This window comes from Haliotis cracherodii, unplaced genomic scaffold, assembly GCF_022045235.1.
Source record: "Haliotis cracherodii isolate W230 unplaced genomic scaffold, xgHalCrac1.p SCAF_1, whole genome shotgun sequence".
NCBI classification, from domain to species: Eukaryota; Metazoa; Mollusca; class Gastropoda; order Lepetellida; family Haliotidae; genus Haliotis; species Haliotis cracherodii.
The window spans coordinates 51010547-51031279 of NW_027266264.1; the positions used below are offsets into that span (position 1 = coordinate 51010547).

Here is a 20733-nt window from a genome sequence, read left to right on the forward strand (position 1 = left end):
TCATTCTGTCTTCAAAATATCATAGGGAAGCTTTAGGTCAAGAATCTGTAATACTTTACAGAGATGTTTCTTACAGCTCAGAAAAAAGGATCTGTATAAGAAATCTACATGTTCAGTCATCGTTATTCCTACAAAATAGGGGCACGGTGTCACAGTGGTCAGGACTCCACCACATGATCTGGCCATGGTGCTGGGTATGGTCCTGGACTCCACCACATGATCTGGCCATGGTGCTGGGTATGGTCCTGGACTCCACCACATGGTCTGGCCATGGTGCTGGGTATGGTCCTGAACTCAACCACATGATCTGGCCATGCTGCTGGAGTGAGTCCTGGACTCCACCACATTATCTGGCCATGGTGCTGGGGTGAGTCCTGGACTCCACCACATGATCTGGCCATGCTGCTGGGTATGGTCCTGGACTCCACCACATGATCTGGCCATGCTGCTGGGTATGGTCCTGAACACCACCACATGATCTGGCCATGCTGCTGGGGTGAGTCCTGGACTCCACCAGATGATCTGGCCATGCTGCTGGGTATGGTCCTGGACACCACCACATGATCTGGCCATGCTGCTGGGTATGGTCCTGGACTCCACCACATGATCTGGCCATGCTGCTGGGTATGGTCCTGAACACCACCACATGATCTGGCCATGCTGCTGGGGTGAGTCCTGGACTCCACCAGATGATCTGGCCATGCTGCTGGGTATGGTCCTGGACACCACCACATGATCTGGCCATGGTGCTGGGTATGGTCCTGGACTCCACCACATGATCTGGCCATGCTGCTGGGTATGGTCATGGACTCCACCACATGATCTGGCCATGCTGCTGGGCATGGTCCTGGACTCCACCACATGATCTGGCCATGCTGCTGGGTATGGTCCTGGACACCACCACATGATCTGGCCATGCTGCTGGGTATGGTCCTGGACTCCACCACATGATCTGGCCATGCTGCTGGGTATGGTCCTGGACTCCACCACATGATCTGGCCATGCTGCTGGGTATGGTCCTGGACTCCACCACATGATCTGGCCATGCTGCTGGGCATGGTCCTGGACTCCACCACATGATCTGGCCATGCTGCTGGGGTGAGTCCTGGACTCCACCACATGATCTGGCCATGCTGCTGGGTATGGTCCTGGACTCCACCACATGATCTGGCCATGCTGCTGGGTATGGTCCTGGACTCCACCACATGATCTGGCCATGGTGCTGGGTATGGTCCTGAACTCAACCACATGATCTGGCCATGCTGCTGGAGTGAGTCCTGGACTCCACCACATGATCTGGCCATGCTGCTGGGTATGGTCATGGACTCCACCACATGATCTGGCCATGGTGCTGGGTATGGTCCTGAACTCAACCACATGATCTGGCCATGCTGCTGGAGTGAGTCCTGGACTCCACCACATGATCTGGCCATGCTGCTGGGGTGAGTCCTGGACTCCACCACATGATCTGGCCATGCTGCTGGGTATGGTCCTGGACACCACCACATGATCTGGCCATGCTGCTGGGTATGGTCCTGGACTCCACCACATGATCTGGCCATGCTGCTGGGTATGGTCCTGAACACCACCACATGATCTGGCCATGGTGCTGGGTATGGTCCTGGACTCCACCACATGATCTGGCCATGCTACTAGGTATGGTCCTGAACTCCACCACATGATCTGGCCATGCTGCTGGGCATGGTCCTGAACACTACCACATGATCTGGCCATGGTGCTGGGTATGGTCCTGAACTCCACCACATGGTCTGGCCATGCTACTGGGTTTGGTCCTGGCCATGACTCCACCAATTGATGATCCTTGGTCTGACCGTGCCACACCTCACTGTGTCCATTGGTGTATCCAGCTAACATCTGACACACTGTCATACAACTGGAATACTTTTGAAAGTAACATTAAACTCATTCAGGCTTTAGAAATCACAAAGAGCATTTCTGTGTAAAACGCAGTCTTTATCATAGCTCTATGAAATACTGTCTGACACCAACCTAGATACTTGTCTCTAAAGACTGACTGACACCAACCTAGATACTTGTCTCTAAATACTGTCTGACACCAACCTAGATACTTGTCTCTAAATATTGTCTTGACACCTACCTAGATACTTATCTCTAAATACTGACTGACACCAACCTAGATACTTGTCTCTAAAGACTGACTGACACCAACCTAGATACTTGTCTCTAAATACTGTCTGACACCAACCTAGATACTTGTCTCTAAATATTGTCTTGACACCTACCTAGATACTTGTCTCTAAATACTGACTGACACCTACCTAGATACTAGTCTCTAAATATTGTCTGAGACCTAGATAGTTCTACGTCATATTGTCTGAGACCTACCAAGACAGATTTATGTAATACTGTCTTGACACCTACCAAGATAATTCTTTTTCATATTATCAAGACACCTACCGACATAGACTTATGCAATACTGTCTTATGCAGTTGTCTGATATTGTTTGACACCTGACTAGATAATTTCTCACACCTACCTAAATAATTCTCTGTGATATTGTTGGTCACCTACATAAACAATTCTCTGTGATATTGTTGGTCACCTACATAAACAATTCTCTGTGATATTGTTGGTCACCTACATAAACAATTCTCTGTGATGCTGTTGGTCACCTACATAAACAATTCTCTGTGATATTGTTGGTCACCAAAGTAAACAATTCTCTGTGATATTGTTGGTCACCAAAGTAAACAATTCTCTGTGATATTGTTGATCACCTATGTAAACAATTCTCTGTGATACTGTTGGTCACCTAAGTAAACAATTCTCTGTGATATTGTTTGACACCTACCTAAATAATTCTCGGACAGCGCCAACTCTGTGATATTGATGCGACACGCTCCAGTTGGAATCTCCACCACTGGGTTGTAGCTTCCCTCAGACAGAACGGTCACCATGAAGATTCCGGCAATCTTCCGACAGGAGCTGGGCTTGCGGTCGCATGCCAGGCAGGTATCAGACTGACCAATCACGGCAGGCAGCACGGACTGAAAAAACAAACAAAACACAACCCCATTCATAACAATGTACACAAGGCAACATCAGTCAATACCGGTAGTACTGATGGTACAATGAAAAATATTGGGAATTAAGTTTACTGACAGTACATCTGAAATAACGTATGTGAATACAAATTCAACACGTCAGAATAAAATGTTTAGATCTGCTTGTGTGCATTGTTTCCAACACATATTTGGTAGACAAGGCTGGGAACCCGTGACTGCACATCATTTCACTGTGTCTACAACTGAGTGTTCCCTTATTTTCATTTCCATCAGTACAGAGATTAACCAACTGTTCCGATCATCCACTCCATGTAGCACCCTCCAAATCCTGCCCAAATACAGACACCCTGTTAAGACCATCAAAAGTTGATGGGTTAGATAGTGTTCTATTTATCATTTTAAATATATTGTGCTGTAAAATCCTTTAAATTCCAAGACAAATTATATCAAAATGTGCCATTTCAAATTTTTCCAAGAATTTCTGCAAGCCGCAGATTAGTGCTTTTTAGTTCAAAATGAAATGCAACATCTGTTTTGCAAATAATTATTTGTCCGAAAACAAGGAACTAAATAAGAAATGATGAACAATCCACTTAACATTAAATATTACACAAATTTTTAACCAAAAAAAATAATTAATAAAATAGTAATTCTCCTGATTTCTTGTCTCACTCTCTTTCTCCAACTTGAAAACTGTTTGCAGGGCACTGAAACCAGACTGTCAGTTTAAAACAAAACACCTTTAACGGAACTCCTTCCATCAGCAAAAACAAAATTGCAGTTTATCCTTTTGAAAACCTATTGTCTTGCAGTTTATCCTGGTGTAACCCAATGTCTTCAAGTTTATCCTATTGTAATCAATTTTCTTGCTGTTTATCCTATTGTAATCCATTGTCTTGCAGTTTATCCTGTTACATGTAATCCATTGTCTTGCAGTTTTCCTATTGAAACCCATATCTTGCAGTTTATCCTATTGTAATCCATTGTCTTGCAGTTTTCCTATTGAAACCCATATCTTGCAGTTTATCCTATTGTAATCCATTGTCTTGCAGTTTATCCTATTGTAATCCATTGTCTTGCAGTTTATCCTATTGTAATCCATTGTCTTGCAGTTTTCCTTTTGTAATCCATTGCCTTGCTGTTTTCCTATTGACACCCATATCTTGCAGTTTATCCTGTTACATGTAATCCATTGTCTGGCAGTTTATCCTATTGTAATCAATTGTCTTGCAGTTTTCCTATTGAAACCCATATCTTGCAGTTTATCCTATTGTAACCCATTGTCTTGCAGTTTATCCTTTTGAAACTCATATCTTGCAGTTTATCCTATTGTAACCCATTGTCTTGCAGTTTATCCTATTGAAACCCATATCTTGCAGTTTATCCTATTGTTATCCATTGTCTTGCAATTTATCCTATTGAAAATCTATTGTCATGCAGTTTATCCTATTGAAAACATATTTTCTTGAAGTACATTCTTTTGAATGCATTTGAAAGATCAGCTTTTTATTTGAATTTCAAGAATCATTAGAAATTCATCTCAAATCCTCTCTGGCAATTGTTTATGCATTATTTTTAATTTTGCCTCTGCATTTTGGCCTTCTGGTAAGGAAGACACCATAAACTAAAAATACATTCATCTAGCCTTTGGAGATAACGTTAATTGCTCACAAAACCTTCCCACTTTTTAAACAAAGCTTTCAATAGTTGCACTATTTGGGGTTTTCATGACAAATGTTATCATGAAATCAGAACTCCAGATTGTCAGAACTATGACTCTCCAAAACTCCTTTCGTTCAAATACTCCACACATACAAAACAATTTCAATCTCACATTTCAAACCCAACAATGACCCCATTGTCACGTCTACACTTACAAACCATGTACAGCATGACACAGAGAAATACTTCAAAAACATAGCCTCTAAACCGAGAGAACAGGGCTGGAATTTCCACATGGAGTTCGTAAACATAGAAACTGAACCTCGAATGAACAGCCTGACATATATTGAGACCACCCAACAGATTGCCACACTTCATTCATAAACACACAAAGTAACATAAATATATAGATATCTCATTCAAAATGTGCAACAAACACTCTGCTGCGAAAGCTGGCGAGGGTTTGCATATTTCCCCTAGGTGTGGCAGGAAGGTGTAGCAACATAACGCCCTCCATACACTGCAAAGGGAAAGTTGTGCGTAGATATGATGGATTTGCTACATGATGCAGAGTAAGGGCCAAACTTGTCGATGGCAGGAAGAGAAATATGTATATGTATCCAAGGTACAGCTATTATTGTGAATGTCGGATGATCAAATATGTAAATGTTAACGATGCCATGCAGTGCACATAGTGCCAAGGTTTCACTGATGACCTGAGGATATGACAAACTTTACAGATCGTGTGTACTGATTGTGTGTACAGATACAGATTGCATGTACAGATCTTGTGTACAGATCCTGTGAATAGATCCTGTGTATGCAGGTGTACAGAGATCCCTCATATATATGGATCATGTGTAGAGATGTTCAGGTCACACGTCTGTCATGTAAGCAGATGAAATAAGCCAGTGTGTGAGTGAGTGAATGTTGTTTCATGCAATGTTTCAACTGTATCATGGTCAACCAGTGACTGACTGCATGAGCACCAATCCATGGTTCTGGGGCATCACGACAAAAAGAGTGATTATATTGTGTATTCATCCAATCCTCAATTGTCAGCTCCTGTGACAAGCATGGTTGGTTTGTTGTGTAAAGCCACACTCAACAATATTCCAGCTATATGACAACAGTTTGTAAATGATCACGTCTTCACGCAGGGACAAGCATGGTCACCTCTTACTGTGAGCAAGCATGGGTTGCTGAAGACCTATTCTAACCTTGATCTTCATGCAGGGACAAGCATGGTCACCTCTTACAGCAAGCATGGGTTGCTGAAGACCTATTCTAACCTGGATCTTCACGCGGGGACAAGCATGGTACATCGCAAAATTACTCTGCTCTGGAATTCCCATGTTGCTCTGAATTCCCATGTTGCTCTTTGAGTGTGTTTGGTTTAACGATGCTTTGAACAGTATTTCAGTTTGATGTAGGAAGAAAATCCAAAGTGATGCAGTTATGTTATACCATAAGTATACTTAGATCTTAAGACCAGGTGAGCTAAAATCACTCCAAATTTGATCCTCACAGGAAGGGAGATGGACTACTTCAAAGCAACCCAAACAGCACAATTTCTTATTTCCATCTTCTTTTATTGCAACTTACGGAACGTTTTTCTAAAAGATTCTTTAAACACAGTATTAGCAATAATTTTTGTGTGTTTTTGTTTCAGTAAGAAATTTAGTAGTTATAAATAAATTCTCCATTGTCACTGCTTGGGCAGATATTGACGTATTTGTTTTCTCTTAGCCCACTACATCACACTACACAGCCATTTGTCATCACAGAAGAGGCATCTTGTGTACTATCTACTGATTTGTAAACCATATTCAATTTGGTTTAAAAGCTTTTTCAGAGTTAAAGTTGTGACAAGCAATATAATATTTCACCTCGGAGATGTTTTCTCTCCATAACATCAATCAAGGTTAAGTTGAGAAGACAAGAAGATTTTTTTTTTGACAACTTATATATTATGAAAAAATTCAGAAGTTTTTGCAACAGAAGTGTCAGTTTGCCAAAGGGATCTTAACATGAAATCATCTCCTAATAAAAAAACATCTTTGGTTGTTTATGAAACCCGCCTGGTGGTATTCAACTCGACATCATTCTTTATACTACCTGCAACACCCTTTGTCAAATTCTCTACCTAAACTAGTTAATTATTCCCCTTGCAGAAGACAGCACTTAGGAACAAGAATTCCTCCCAGATGAAATACTGCTTTATGAATAGAGTTTTTAACTTGTTTTGTCAAGGAATTTCTGTTCTTAGTAAGGGCTGAACCAACTGTGTTTCTAAATCAGCTTGTTCAGCAGAGGCTAAGAAGATACTTGAAGTTTATAGCAATGCTGTAATAGTATAGTCATGTATCGACTGTGTGTGTTTGGCCCAGAGCAGACAAACTGTGGTCGAGGGCATGAGCATCGATTTATGGCACCATGGGTATATGACCCAGTATATACCAAGGCTCAAACATGATCAGCAGCCTCTGGTAGACCCTAAGAGGGTGTTCCTCAAAGAGGGTGTTCCCCCAAAGAGGGTGTTCCCCAAAGAGGGCGTTCCCCCAAAGAGGGTGTTCCCCAAAGAGGGTCTTCCCCCCAAAGAGGGTGTTACCCCAAAGAGGGTGTTCCCCAAAGAGGGTGTTCTCCCAAAGAGGGTGTTCCTGCAAAGAGGGTCTTTCCCAAAGAGGGTGTTTACCCAAAGAGGGTCTTCCCCAAAGAGCGTCTTCCCCCCAAAGAGGGTGTTCTCCCAAAGAGGGTGTTCTCCCAAAGAGGGTCTTCCCACAAAGAGGGTCTTCCCCCAAAGAGGATCTTCCCCCAAAGAGGGTCTTCCCCCAAAGAAGGTCTTTCCCAAAGAGGGTCTTCCCCAAAAGAGGGTCTTCCCCCAAAGAAGGTCTTCCCCAAAGAGGGTGTTCCCCCAAAGAGGGTGTTCCCCCAAAGAGGGTGTTCCCCCAAAGAGGGTGTTCCCCCAAAGAGCGTCTTCCCCCCAAAGAGGGTCTTCCCCAAAAGAGGGTGTTCTCCCAAAGAGGGTGTTCCCACAAAGAGGGTCTTCCCCAAAGAGGGTGTTTTCCCAAAGAGGGTCTTCCCCAAAGAGCGTCTTCCCCCCAAAGAGGGTGTTCCCCCAAAGAGGATCTTCCCCCAAAGAGTGTCTTCCCCCAAAGAGGGTCTTCCCCAAAAGAGGGTGTTCCCACAAAGAGGGTGTTCCCCAAAGAGGGTGATGGTATAAAGCTTGGTAGCACTATGTATATGGTGTATTTGATCAAGTAAAGAAAGAAGGGAACGTGTGTAGCAATGTTCTTCATTTGTAGGTAAGTTGTGAGGCTGGGTGTTTGGTAATGAGACATGAAAATTAAAAAACATAAATTAGGGCCAGAGTAAATCTGTAAGTTCAACTCTTGCTGAATATTCCAACACCATGAGAGTGTGTGAGCAATCGACCGCTTTGAATATTATTTCACTTGTATCACAGCATGTCAGCTCAATGAAGGGGGTCCTCCAACTCTCTGCAAGTCTTAGTCTTTTAGCACATAGGTGAATCCACAAGAATTGGTATATAAGTGATCATTATCAGGGTGATCTGGGATTTGAACTCCCAGTCATCAGATGGTGGAATGCCTAAGAGATGCAACTCAGCATAGTGAATGACAGGACCTGGCAACTGGACCATCCACATCCCATATCAGTGTTCAATAATAGTAAGTATTCTTTACAAAAAGCTATGGCAAGGATGTACACTAGAAACATTTGACTTTTGAAGATTGTGTCTATCTCCCTTTGGAAACCTCCTGTCCCTGGCATATCGTAACTCATCCAGAGCTCAATACCTATTTGGCCTTTGTGGACTTACACTTTGAAGAAAATTATTTTGAAGTCGTGCTTTGAAGACATTACAAATCATTATTTGGAACATGTAATAAAATCTGATTTTTGATTGTGCTTGTAAATTGATTATAAACTGAAATGTACAATCACTTGTGAATGATTTCATAAAAATACCAATTAACTTCTATATTTATAAAGGAAATAGCTGCACACTTGTCACGAAAAGGTGGCGTGAGGTGAAATGGGGCTTAACGCTGCATCCCAGACTATTGCACTTATATAGCGACATGCATGCATGTATGTGTGTCCTTGTTTTAGCCCCTTAATGCCGAACGCCAGACACGGAAACAACAAGTACCATCTTTTAATGTCTTTTGGTATGACTCGGCTGGGGATCGAACCCGAGCCGTCCGCTCTCCACTAGACCATGGAGATGGTCCATGTCACGAAAAACATGCTGCTTGTGTGAAATATAATGTTTGACATATTTTCTCAATTTATTTGGAAATATTTGTCCATTACATGCTGATATCTAAGTTAGATAAAAGACTCTTCCTCATTTATGCTGAGGATTGTAAACACTCTTCCTTTGGGTTTAACAGTCCTAAGCATAAATGAGGAGGTTTTCAAATACACAAAAAAAACAAAAAAAACTGATAAACTACCTTTCCATGTAGCTCAACAGATATCTCCTTCACAGCACAAGTCATTATTTTGTTTTGTTTCATATATTTAACTTCAAAGGAACAAGGCAGGTTCTATTTTTCAATATCCTGATTCCTACTTTTTTAATAACCTCATTGGGCCGTCTGCACCAATCCAATGACATCATCGCACAGGAAATTATCACTTTACTGTTAGTTTTTCAAAACGCCTCTGAGATTTCAAACAAACGTCCAGTCTACATTTCCACCAATTAACGCAATATTTCTTTCAACTCTCCATATATAACTCTTTGAAGATGGAATCAAGTAAAGGTTCCATTTTGGTCTCATCTCAATATAAGCACAAACTATATCATAGACTAAAAACAAGTTTTCTACCATGAAATGTAATAAAGAATAACAATGAAACACTTTCAAACAATATCTCAAACATGTTGTATAGTTGAAAACAAAGTGGCATGTTTTTACATAATGGAATGTTAACGTAAGATTTAAATCATTTCCTGCAAGAAGAAATAAAGCCAATATTGTGAAATTTGAATCGCTCCATCCTGCTTTCAAATGTCAAGTTTGTTTCTTTTCAATTTTGTCCATATCTGAATTCCAAACTTTCCGATGTGTTCATGGAGAAGGAATTGCTGGTCTAGATAAGCTAGCTTGGCACAAGCGCCAGAGCATCAGATATGTGGAATTTTATACAGACAGCAAGGACTTCCGCTATAAGAAATAATTGTCTTCTCCAGATGTCAGTCGATATATCGGTTTAAAGATCAGCCAAGGAATGTGTGAATTCTTTCAGAATATAACAAAGCGGAATTTCCACAGCATAAGCCATTGGCAGAGAAACATGCATCTCATAGGTATACGACATCAGCTAGACTTGAATAAGCCTAAAACAATATAAGTATTTCATTACAAAAATTAACAGTTAATATTTTTTTATGTACTTAATTTTCCCCGTAAAAGACTGGTATTTTTATTGTCTGCTTACCTAGACTTGCTTATTACCAAGCTAGTAAAACTGTGTAACATGTGCTTTCCATCAATTTAGTAGAGACTTGGAGAAAGGCTAACAACTAGGTTTCAGACGAATGACAGAAACGTATTACAAAGCTATGCTTGTCAATTGATATGTCAAGGCATATAATCTGTTTTCTTCATTTTTCATATAAACCTTCAACTCTACCATCAATCACCCATTGAAACACCCCCCAATGGAGCATCACAGCCTTGTAGCAGGACCTGTAGGGTAGTCTTTCTCATTACAAATCTATTCTGAGTCTCTTGCCAATTCTTTTCTCACATTTTGATAATGATTATATATTGCTTGGCTCATTTCAAGTACTTGTTCTCCCCTCATGCATATATAAGCTGTCGATCTTCCATGTGTGTTAATGAAGCATGCAACAAGGTAAAGCAATACTCTCCATTGGCAGGAGCTACAGGTATGCTACTCAAGACTTGCTAGGGAGCAGTGTTTCTATATCTTGTTAAGGACAAAGTGCTCTACCATAATGTTGTTATATGGTCGTTTACAGAATGACCTTGGGATAGGTGCTTGGTCTGTCCCGGCCCTTTGTAGGCTGTATTGGCCCAAGGCAACACTGAGGGCCAAGTCATTCTGCTTGGGCCAATATGATGATGCCGAGGCCCAGTCTACTGAGAGCCATTATGTCAGACCATGACTAAAACAACTATGTAATGACATTAAATCACTACTCTACACAATGATTTAAAAACAAATCAAAACAATCTGAGAAATGGATATATGTAAATGTGCATGTGCAAGATCATATTCTACAGGTGATAACATCAGGATGAAGATCATAGTCTACATATGATAACTTCAGGATGAAGATCATAGCCTATATACAACAACAACATCAGGATGAAGATCATATCCTATAGACAACAGCATCAGGATTTAGATCATATCCTATAGACAACAACCGTATCAGGATGAAGATCAACACTTTCTAAAAACTCAACATGCATGAGATTGCTTTAAATGAACAGAACTTGGCTGCAAAAGATAATTTATATGTAAAGCAACGTTTTTAAAAATAAAAATCAACATTTCTTCTTTAACTACATTTATTAGAATAACATAAAACTGACAATTCAGTGAGGGCAACACACTGATATATGTGCAGCTATAATCTTTCATTGTTATGTGAGAAAATGTTTCCTGCAGTGACAACACTATCTGGTAAAATCAGTGTATGCAGAAAAGTGTGCACCGAGCTAGTCATACCCTTTGTGTGCAAGGCACATGCAATGAGACTGCTGAAATCTCTTTCTGACATCTCTCCCTATTGTCAAAGAAACATGATAAGAAAATTGCTTTAAAATGCTGTGAATGTACGGCATGCGTCAACACCACCTCGGCCATTATAACGAGTAATTTGCATGATTTAGGATGGGGAGTTTTTTTCAAGCCAGGAGTGATGGGGACTCTCTGGACTGCATTAATGTCTTGAAGGTAAGCCGCGGCCCGAGGTTGTTATCCTCGCAGCTGTAGTCGGTGGGGGGCATATGCTCCAGCATACAGACTCTAGCTTAGTGGCGGGAGGGGTTTACAACCCAGGCAGGACCAGTACAGATATGAAATTGTTCAGCTCAATTTGACACCATCAACTTATATTTTTTTATGAAACTGTCCGATTATTTTGGTTATCTTATCAACACATTCTTGAACTTTGTTAATGTACAGGTCATTTATGCTTGAATAGACAGAGCTACTGTGATACTGCCATGATGTTTTTCTTGTCATCTGACCAACATATTTCTGAACTGTGATAATGGCCAGGTCAGTTGTGAAGGGAAATATGTGGTTGTTCTCTTCATGATATTCCTGGATAGCCATTAGTGAGACAGACCTAAATCCTACTTTGATCACTGGAAACCAGCACTTGTACTGAATTATTATTTCAAGCATAGACTGTATGACACAGGGGCATCAGTGTGCAAACTACAACATGTCAGGTAGGGGGGATTTTGTTGTCACTGAAGCTCTTTCAGCGAAAACTGTACACAACTGAATGGTGACTACTGTTTATTGCCACATCAGCAGTCTATCAGCTGTAGATGGGAAACACCATGATGTGATGAATGTGAACTCAATGACTTGATGAAAGTGAACACAATGACTTGATGAATGTGAACACAATCACTTAATGAATGTGGACATGAATGTGAACACAATGACTTGATGAATGTGAACACAATCACTTGATGAATGTGGACATGAATGTGAACAAAATCACTTGATGAATGTGGACATAAATGTGAACACAATCACTTGATGAATGTGGACATGAATGTGAACACAATCACTTGATGAATGTGGACATGAATGTGAACACAATCACTTGATGAATGTGGACATGAATGTGAACACAATGACTTGATTAAAGTGAACACAATGACTTGTTGAATGTGAACACAATGCCTTGTTGAATGTGAACACAATGCCTTGTTGAATGTGAACACAATGCCTTGTTGAATGTGAACACAATGACTTGATGAATGTGAACACAAATGCCTGAAGAATGTGAACACAATAACTTGTTGAATGTGAACACAATGCCTTGATGAATGTGAATACTATGACTTGATGAATGTGAACACAATGACTTGATGAATGTGAACATAATGCCTTGATGAATGTGAATACTATGACTTGATGAATGTGAACACAATGACTTGATGAATGTGAACATAAATGATTGAAAAATGTGAACACAATGCCTTGATGAATGTGAATACTATGACTTGATGAATGTAAACACAATGACTTGATGAATGTGAACATAAATGATTGAAAAATGTGAACACAATGCCTTGATGAATGTTAACACAATGACTTATTGAATGTGAACACAATGACTTGATAAATGAGAACACAAACACTTGATAAATGTGAACACCATGATCCCAACCCCCAGAATATCAACTGGTGGGTCTCAACATCCTGCTACTTCTAAATAATACAGGTCTGGGCCATGCAAACCAGTTATCGATGGAATGATCACTGATCCACAGTGTCTAGGTAACATGACACATCATCAGCCAGGCAACTCATTGTAACCATCCAATCCTCATTCTAGCTGGCTGTATCGACAACAGAGGGGGTACAGTGGCCTTTCTTGCCCCCGAACCCAGGAGGTAGACATAACATAACAAATAATAATAGTACTGAATTCAGGGCCATCTTGGGCCACATGAAATCCTCTTTTTGTGCCCTTAACACAAAAGAGGGCATAGCCGTGATTGCCTCCCTTACGTGATTAGCCAGCTAAGTGATGTGCGTTATCTAAAGTAGGGGAGCAGGTTAGGAAGCATTCTGGAGAGACTGTATACCCTTGAAGTGGGAGAATAATTCCATCATGAGCATGAGGAACTAATTATGGCTTCAACATGGCCAATTAGCACGGCAGTTATCACTGCTTCACACTCCCTGCTCTCAGCCCCAGTAATGTGATGAAAATTTATAACTTGTGGGGGAGATTCCAGTTATATATATAGGTGCTTATCTTATATATATACTGCTTCTGGAGCTAGCTAGTCATGTTGCACAGTAAGTATGTGGGTCACGGCGACCCAATCTGAAGGACACAGGCGGAGACTTCCGGTACCACACTACTTAAAGGAGAAAAAGCTAATAATACTCTGCTAGTCTTTAACATGTGGGTTCCCCCTGGTTCCAAAATATTGTCCTGGTAATGTCACTGTGGGACACCTAGCCATGCATTACGACCATACTATAGCCATATACTGAGGCCATGTGTTGTGATCATATGTTAAAGTAAATCAGCTCTAATAGCCACACATTATGGCCCGACATAAATATGTTTACAGACATACTGACACACTTTGAAAATGCCATATTTGGCAAAACAGACACAAATTTAAACAAGCATATAGTCGACGAAGTCATCTATATCCCCCTATATACCCCGCCATTTTAACACGTTATGGTCACAAACCAGGTAACTGACCCAACATTTCTCTTAGGCCATGACAAAATAGCTGCAATGGAAATTCTAAAATAAACATTTATAAAACTCCTTAATATCAAATGGCACCAGTTCAGTATGTGCTTTATATCTGGACATGCAATGTTTGACAAGGTAATATTTAACAGTTTTTGAGTTATGCTCCGGAAACGAACATCCCCCTTATAGAACAAGTCCAACTTGTTGCCATGGAAACGTAAAACATAAAAATTTATAAAACTCCTAAATAGCAAAAGGCACCAGCTCAGTATGTGTCTGGTAAACATGCAAAGTTTTGTAAAAAATTATTTAACGGTTTTTGAGTTACACTCCGGAAACGAACAGCACCCTTAAAGAACCTAAGTCCAACTTGTTGCCATGGAAACGTAAAAATAAAAATTCATAAAATTCCTAAATAGCAAAAGGCACCAGTTCAGCATGAGTCTGATAGACATGAAAAGTTTCGTAGAGAAATATTTAACGGTTTCTGAGATATGCTCCAGAAACAATTTCGGGACGCACACACGCACGCACGCACACACGGACGGAACCCATTTTTCTATATCCCCCGCAAACTTCGTTGGGGCGGGGGATAATTAAGTTGTTTTGGGTATTTAGGCATGAGATAATGAAACACAAAAATGTTGTTGTATGGGTTTGAATCTCATTCGATGTGTTTCAAGATGTACCGCCAAATTTGTACCACATTATTCATTTCGAGTTAAAGTTGATTACACGTTTTCAGCGTGTTTCAGAATATATATACCTGTTCAGTCACACACAGCTATAGTTGTATAGCCATATATATATATAAAACCATTGAATATAATCATTATCACCTAAATCACATCTTCCTGAAGCAAGGGAGCTACCTGACTATAAATATTCAATTTCCACCCTTGCCGAACGATGCTGGAATTTCTGAGCTGGCCTGTATTGGCTGGCCTAATGAACCTATGCATAGTCCAATTAATATCACATAACGGAATCAACGTCGTGCTCATAAACAAAATGATTTCTGTCAACTGCAGGATTTGCAAAGCATGTGTACCGTCAACTGTGCATCGACAGATATTTGCCCTTATCTTTTCATGTTTAATCTACTTGCTCAAGTGATTTGATGCACTTCGCGAGGTTAGACCCGTTGAAGTACAATATAGAATTGACTATGAAAGTACCAAGGGCAGGTATTGACCTTGAAAACACCAAGGGCAGATATTGACCAAGAAAGCACCAAGGGCAGATACTGACCAAGAAGGCACCAAGGGCAGATATTGACCAAGAAGGCACCAAGGGCAGATATTGACCAAGAAAGCACCAAGGGCAGATATTGACCAAGAAGGCACCAAGGGCAGGTATTGACCAAGAAGGCACCAAGGGCAGGTATTGACCAAGAAGGCTCCACGGCCAGGTATTGACATTGTCATGGATATTTTCAATCTTGCTTCAAACACAGCAATATACCACACTGTTGCATGAAATGCACAAGTTCCAAAAGTATATCATCTGCACTGCATTCATTTCATAATCAAATGGTGATGTCATCAGATAAGAACCTTTATTTGAATTCAGTTTGTTGATTTATTTCACTCCCATCCCAGCAATATTCCACCTATAGGACAGCAGTCAGTTATAACTGTGTCTGGACCAGACAATCCAGTCAGTGAATGACATAATGAACATCGATCCACACAAGTGGGATACAATAACAGGCAATGAACCTGGTCATCAAGTCTGACAACCGATCCATGACAGCGCTTCTTATGACAAGCATGGGTTGCCGGGGCCCTATATTCATACCCAGAATCTCCCCAGGTTGGTTGAATTCTAGAATTCTAGAAGCAAGACTGTGGGAAGAAGGAAGAGTGTACGCTTGTGTTTATGTCATTTAAATTATATTCCAGTGATATATAATGATGGGGGGGAGGGTGACACCAAGAATTAGTTTCACACACTGTATTGTTTGTTTGTTTGTCTGTTTATCACTGGACTCAGCAACATCACAGCTAAATGAGGGCAGTCTGTATATAATGAGTATGGACCAGACAATCCAATGATTGATATCATGAGCATCAATCCACACAATTGGGATACGATGACATGCATCAACCGAATCAGCGAGTCTGACCACTCAAAACCATTAGTCACCTTTCACAATAAGCATGGGTTAATGCAGACCTATTCTAACCTGGATGTTCAGGGGTCTCACACACTGTACCCATATGGGTGATGGATCAAGTCTTCATTGTGAACAAGTATGGGTCTGACAAACCCAGAAATATAATCAGGGGTGAATCGGGATTGAACCAGTGATATAGGTTCCTGGCACGCCAGGGAATGCAACTCTGAATTTGTTTGTTTGTTGTATAACACCGCACTCAGCAATATTCAAGCCATATGATGGCGGTCTGTAAATAGTTGAGTCTGAACCAGACAATGCACTGATTGACATCATGAGCATCAATCTACGCAATTGGGATATGATGACATGCTTCAACCGAGTCAGCGAGCCTGTTCCCCAGATCCCATTAGTCGCCTCTTACGAAGGGCATAGTCACCTTTTATGGCAGGCATGAACGGTAAAAGTGCAATTACCACATCAAAACAAAAAATATCCCCTATGACATATCACATATTAAGTTCTTAGACAAACAGGCATGAGTTCCATGAAGAATTATCTTCCCTGAGACCATGACCACCCCAACCTTGGCATGTTATTAAATGACAGGCAATTAGAGACAGGGTGCTCTATCATGAATGGGAATATACAGGTTGATTTCCAAGGCTCGCAACATCCATGCCAGGTGTCTAGCTCCTACGCCAACATAAACACAAACTCAAGTATGTTTAGCTGTGAATTGACATGCCAACAATGACGGATAAAAACTACTTTAAATCCACATTCAATAGCCTAATAATAGATTTTGACATAAGATTTACATCTGACCATGTAATCACACTTCCAACTGACAATTTACATCGTGAAGGTGTCCTGTCAGAGTTTATCAGTTTTCTTGTGTAAATACAGAACCGGAATCTGATCAAACAGACACATTTTAGTGTTGATTATAATTAGGAGAGTTGTCGGGGCTTTTAATCATGAGTTTGAAATGCTCCATAATTGAACTGTGTAGTTGCATGTAACGTCAGCATGTGAGCAATAAAGCCAGGTCGCTTGTATCTCCCCTCAGAATTGTTGAATAAATATTGTTATGAAATAGTATGTATTACTATTGACGCCTATGTTGATAGAGGAACTACTTGACATGTGAATGTGAAACCAATATCCAGGCTACATGCACAACTGTACCAAGTGGTTTGGACACAGTGAACTGGTGGAGGATGGGACACATGGAGACAGGCAACTGATGGAGGTATGACACATGGAGACAGGCAACTGATGGAGGTGGGACACATGGATACAGGCAACTGATGGAGGTATGACACATGGAGACAGGCAACTGATGGAGGTATTACACATGGAGACAGGCAACTGATGGAGGTATGACACATGGAGACAGGCAACTGATGGAGGTATGACACATGGAGACAGGCAACTGATGGAGGTGGGACACATGGAGACAGGCAACTGATGGAGGTATGACACATGGAGACAGGCAACTGATGGAGGTGGGACACATGGAGACAGGCAACTGATGGAGGTATGACACATGGAGACAGGCAACTGATGGAGGTGGGACACATGGAGACAGGCAACTGATGGAGGTATGACACATGGAGACAGGCAACTGATGGAGGTGGGACACATGGAGACAGGCAACTGATGGAGGTGGGACACATGGAGACAGGCAACTGATGGAGGTATGACACATGGAGACAGGCAACTGATGGAGGTGGGACACATGGAGACATTGAACTGATGGAGGTGGGACACATGGAGACAGGCAACTGATGGAGGTGGGACACATGGAGACAGTGAACTGATGGAGGTGGGACACATGGAGACAGGCAACTGATGGAGGTGGGCCACATGGAGACAGTGAACTGATGGAGGTGGGACACATGGAGACAGTGAACTGGTGGAGGATGGGACACATGGAGACAGGCAACTGATGGAGGTATGACACATGGAGACAGTGAACTGATGGAGGTGGGACACATGGAGACAGTGAACTGGTGGAGGATGGGACACATGGAGACAGGCAACTGATGGAGGTATGACACATGGAGACAGTGAACTGATGGAGGTGGGACACATGGAGACAGGCAACTGATGCAGGTGGGCCACATGGAGACAGGCAACTGGTGGAGGATGGGACACATGGAGACAGGCAACTGATGGAGGTGGGACACATGGAGACAGTGAACTGATGGAGGTGGGACACATGGAGACAGGCAACTGATGGAGGTGGGACACATGGAGACAGGCAACTGATGGAGGTGGGCCACATGGAGACAGTGAACTGGTGGAGGATGGGACACATGGAGACAGGCAACTGATGGAGGTGGGCCACATGGAGACAGGCAACTGATGGAAGTGGGCCACATGGAGACAGTGAACTGGTGGAGGATGGGACACATGGAGACAGGCAACTGATGGAGGTGGGACACATGGAGACAGTGAACTGATGGAGGTGGGACACATGGAGACAGTGAACTGGTGGAGGATGGGACACATGGAGACAGGCAACTGATGGAGGTATGACACATGGAGACAGTGAACTGATGGAGGTGGGACACATGGAGACAGGCAACTGATGGAGGTGGGCCACATGGAGACAGTGAACTGGTGGAGGATGGGACACATGGAGACAGGCAACTGATGGAGGTGGGCCACATGGAGACAGTGAACTGGTGGAGGATGGGACACATGGAGACAGGCAACTGATGGAGGTATGACACATGGAGACAGTGAACTGATGGAGGTGGGACACATGGAGACAGGCAACTGATGGAGGTGGGCCACATGGAGACAGTGAACTGGTGGAGGATGGGACACATGGAGACAGGCAACTGATGGAGGTGGGCCACATGGAGACAGTGAACTGGTGGAGGATGGGACACATGGAGACAGGCAACTGATGGAGGTGGGCCACATGGAGACAGGCAACTGATGGAGGTGGGCCACATGGAGACAGTGAACTGGTGGAGGATGGGACACATGGAGACAGGCAACTGATGGAGGTGGGACACATGGAGACAGGCAACTGATGTAGGTGGGACACATGGAGACAGGCAACTGATGGAGGTGGGACACATGGAGACAGGCAACTGATGGAGGTGGGCCACATGGAGACAGTGAACTGGTGGAGGATGGGACACATGGAGACAGGCAACTGATGGAGGTGGGACACATGGAGACAGGCAACTGATGGAGGTGGGACACATTGAGACAGTGAACTAGTGGAGGTGGGACACATGGAGACAGTGAACTGGTGGAGGATGGGACACATGGAGACAGGCAACTGATGGAGGTGGGACACGTGGAGACAGGCAACTGATGGAGGTGGGTTACATGGAGACAGTTAACTGATGGAGGATGGGACACATGGAGACAGGCAACTGATGGAGGTGGGACACATGGAGACAGGCAACTGATGGAGGTGGGACACATGGAGACAGTGAACTAGTGGAGGTGGGACACATGGAGACAGTGAACTGGTGGAGGATGGGACACATGGAGACAGGCAACTGATGGAGGTGGGACACGTGGAGACAGGCAACTGATGGAGGTGGGCCACATGGAGACAGTGAACTGGTGGAGGATGGGACACATGGAGACAGGCAACTGATGGAGGTGGGACACATGGAGACAGGCAACTGATGGAGGTGGGACACATGGAGACAGTTAACTGATGGAGGTGGGACACATGGAGACAGGCAACTGATGTAGGTGGGACACATGGAGACAGTGAACTGGTGGAGGATGGGACACATGGAGACAGGCAACTGATGGAGGTGGGCCACATGGAGACAGGCAACTGATGGAGGTGGGACACATGGAGACAGGCAACTGATGGAGGTGGGACACATGGAGACAGTGAACTGATGGAGGTGGGACACATGGAGACAGTGAACTGGTGGAGGATGGGACACATGGAGACAGGCAACTGATGGAGGTGGGACACGTGGAGACAGGCAACTGATGGAGGTGTGCCACATGGAGACAGTGAACTGGTGGAGGATGGGACACATGGAGACAGGCAACTGATGGAGGTGGGACACATGGAGACAGGCAACTGATGGAGGTGGGACACATGGAGACAGTTAACTGATGGAGGTGGGACACATGGAGACAGGCAACTGATGTAGGTGGGCCACATGGAGACAGTGAACTGGTGGAGGATGGGACACATGGAGACAGGCAACTGATGGAGGTGGGCCACATGGAGACAGGCAACTGATGGAGGTGGGACACATAGAGACAGGCAACTGATGGAGGTGGGACACATGGAGACAGTGAACTGATGGAGGTGGGACACATGGAGACAGTGAACTGGTGGAGGATGGGACACATGGAGACAGGCAACTGATGGAGGTGGGACACATGGAGACAGGCAACTGATGGAGGTGGGACACAT

General features: G+C 42.9%; 1 protein-coding gene across 2 annotated transcripts in view; it reads right to left on the reverse strand.

The window, feature by feature from the left end:
- Nucleotides 1–20733, reverse strand: part of LOC139479078 (thrombospondin type-1 domain-containing protein 4-like) — a 77648-nt gene that overhangs the window by 24252 nt on the left and 32663 nt on the right. For both annotated transcript variants that reach the window (XR_011654342.1, XM_071261835.1), the window contains exon 2: nucleotides 2835–3030. Coding sequence is in view for 1 of the 2 variants with exons in the window: in XM_071261835.1 (XP_071117936.1) it covers nucleotides 2835–3030 (196 nt within the window). In the remaining variant the exon portion in view is untranslated. The remainder of the gene's footprint in view (nucleotides 1–2834; nucleotides 3031–20733) is intronic.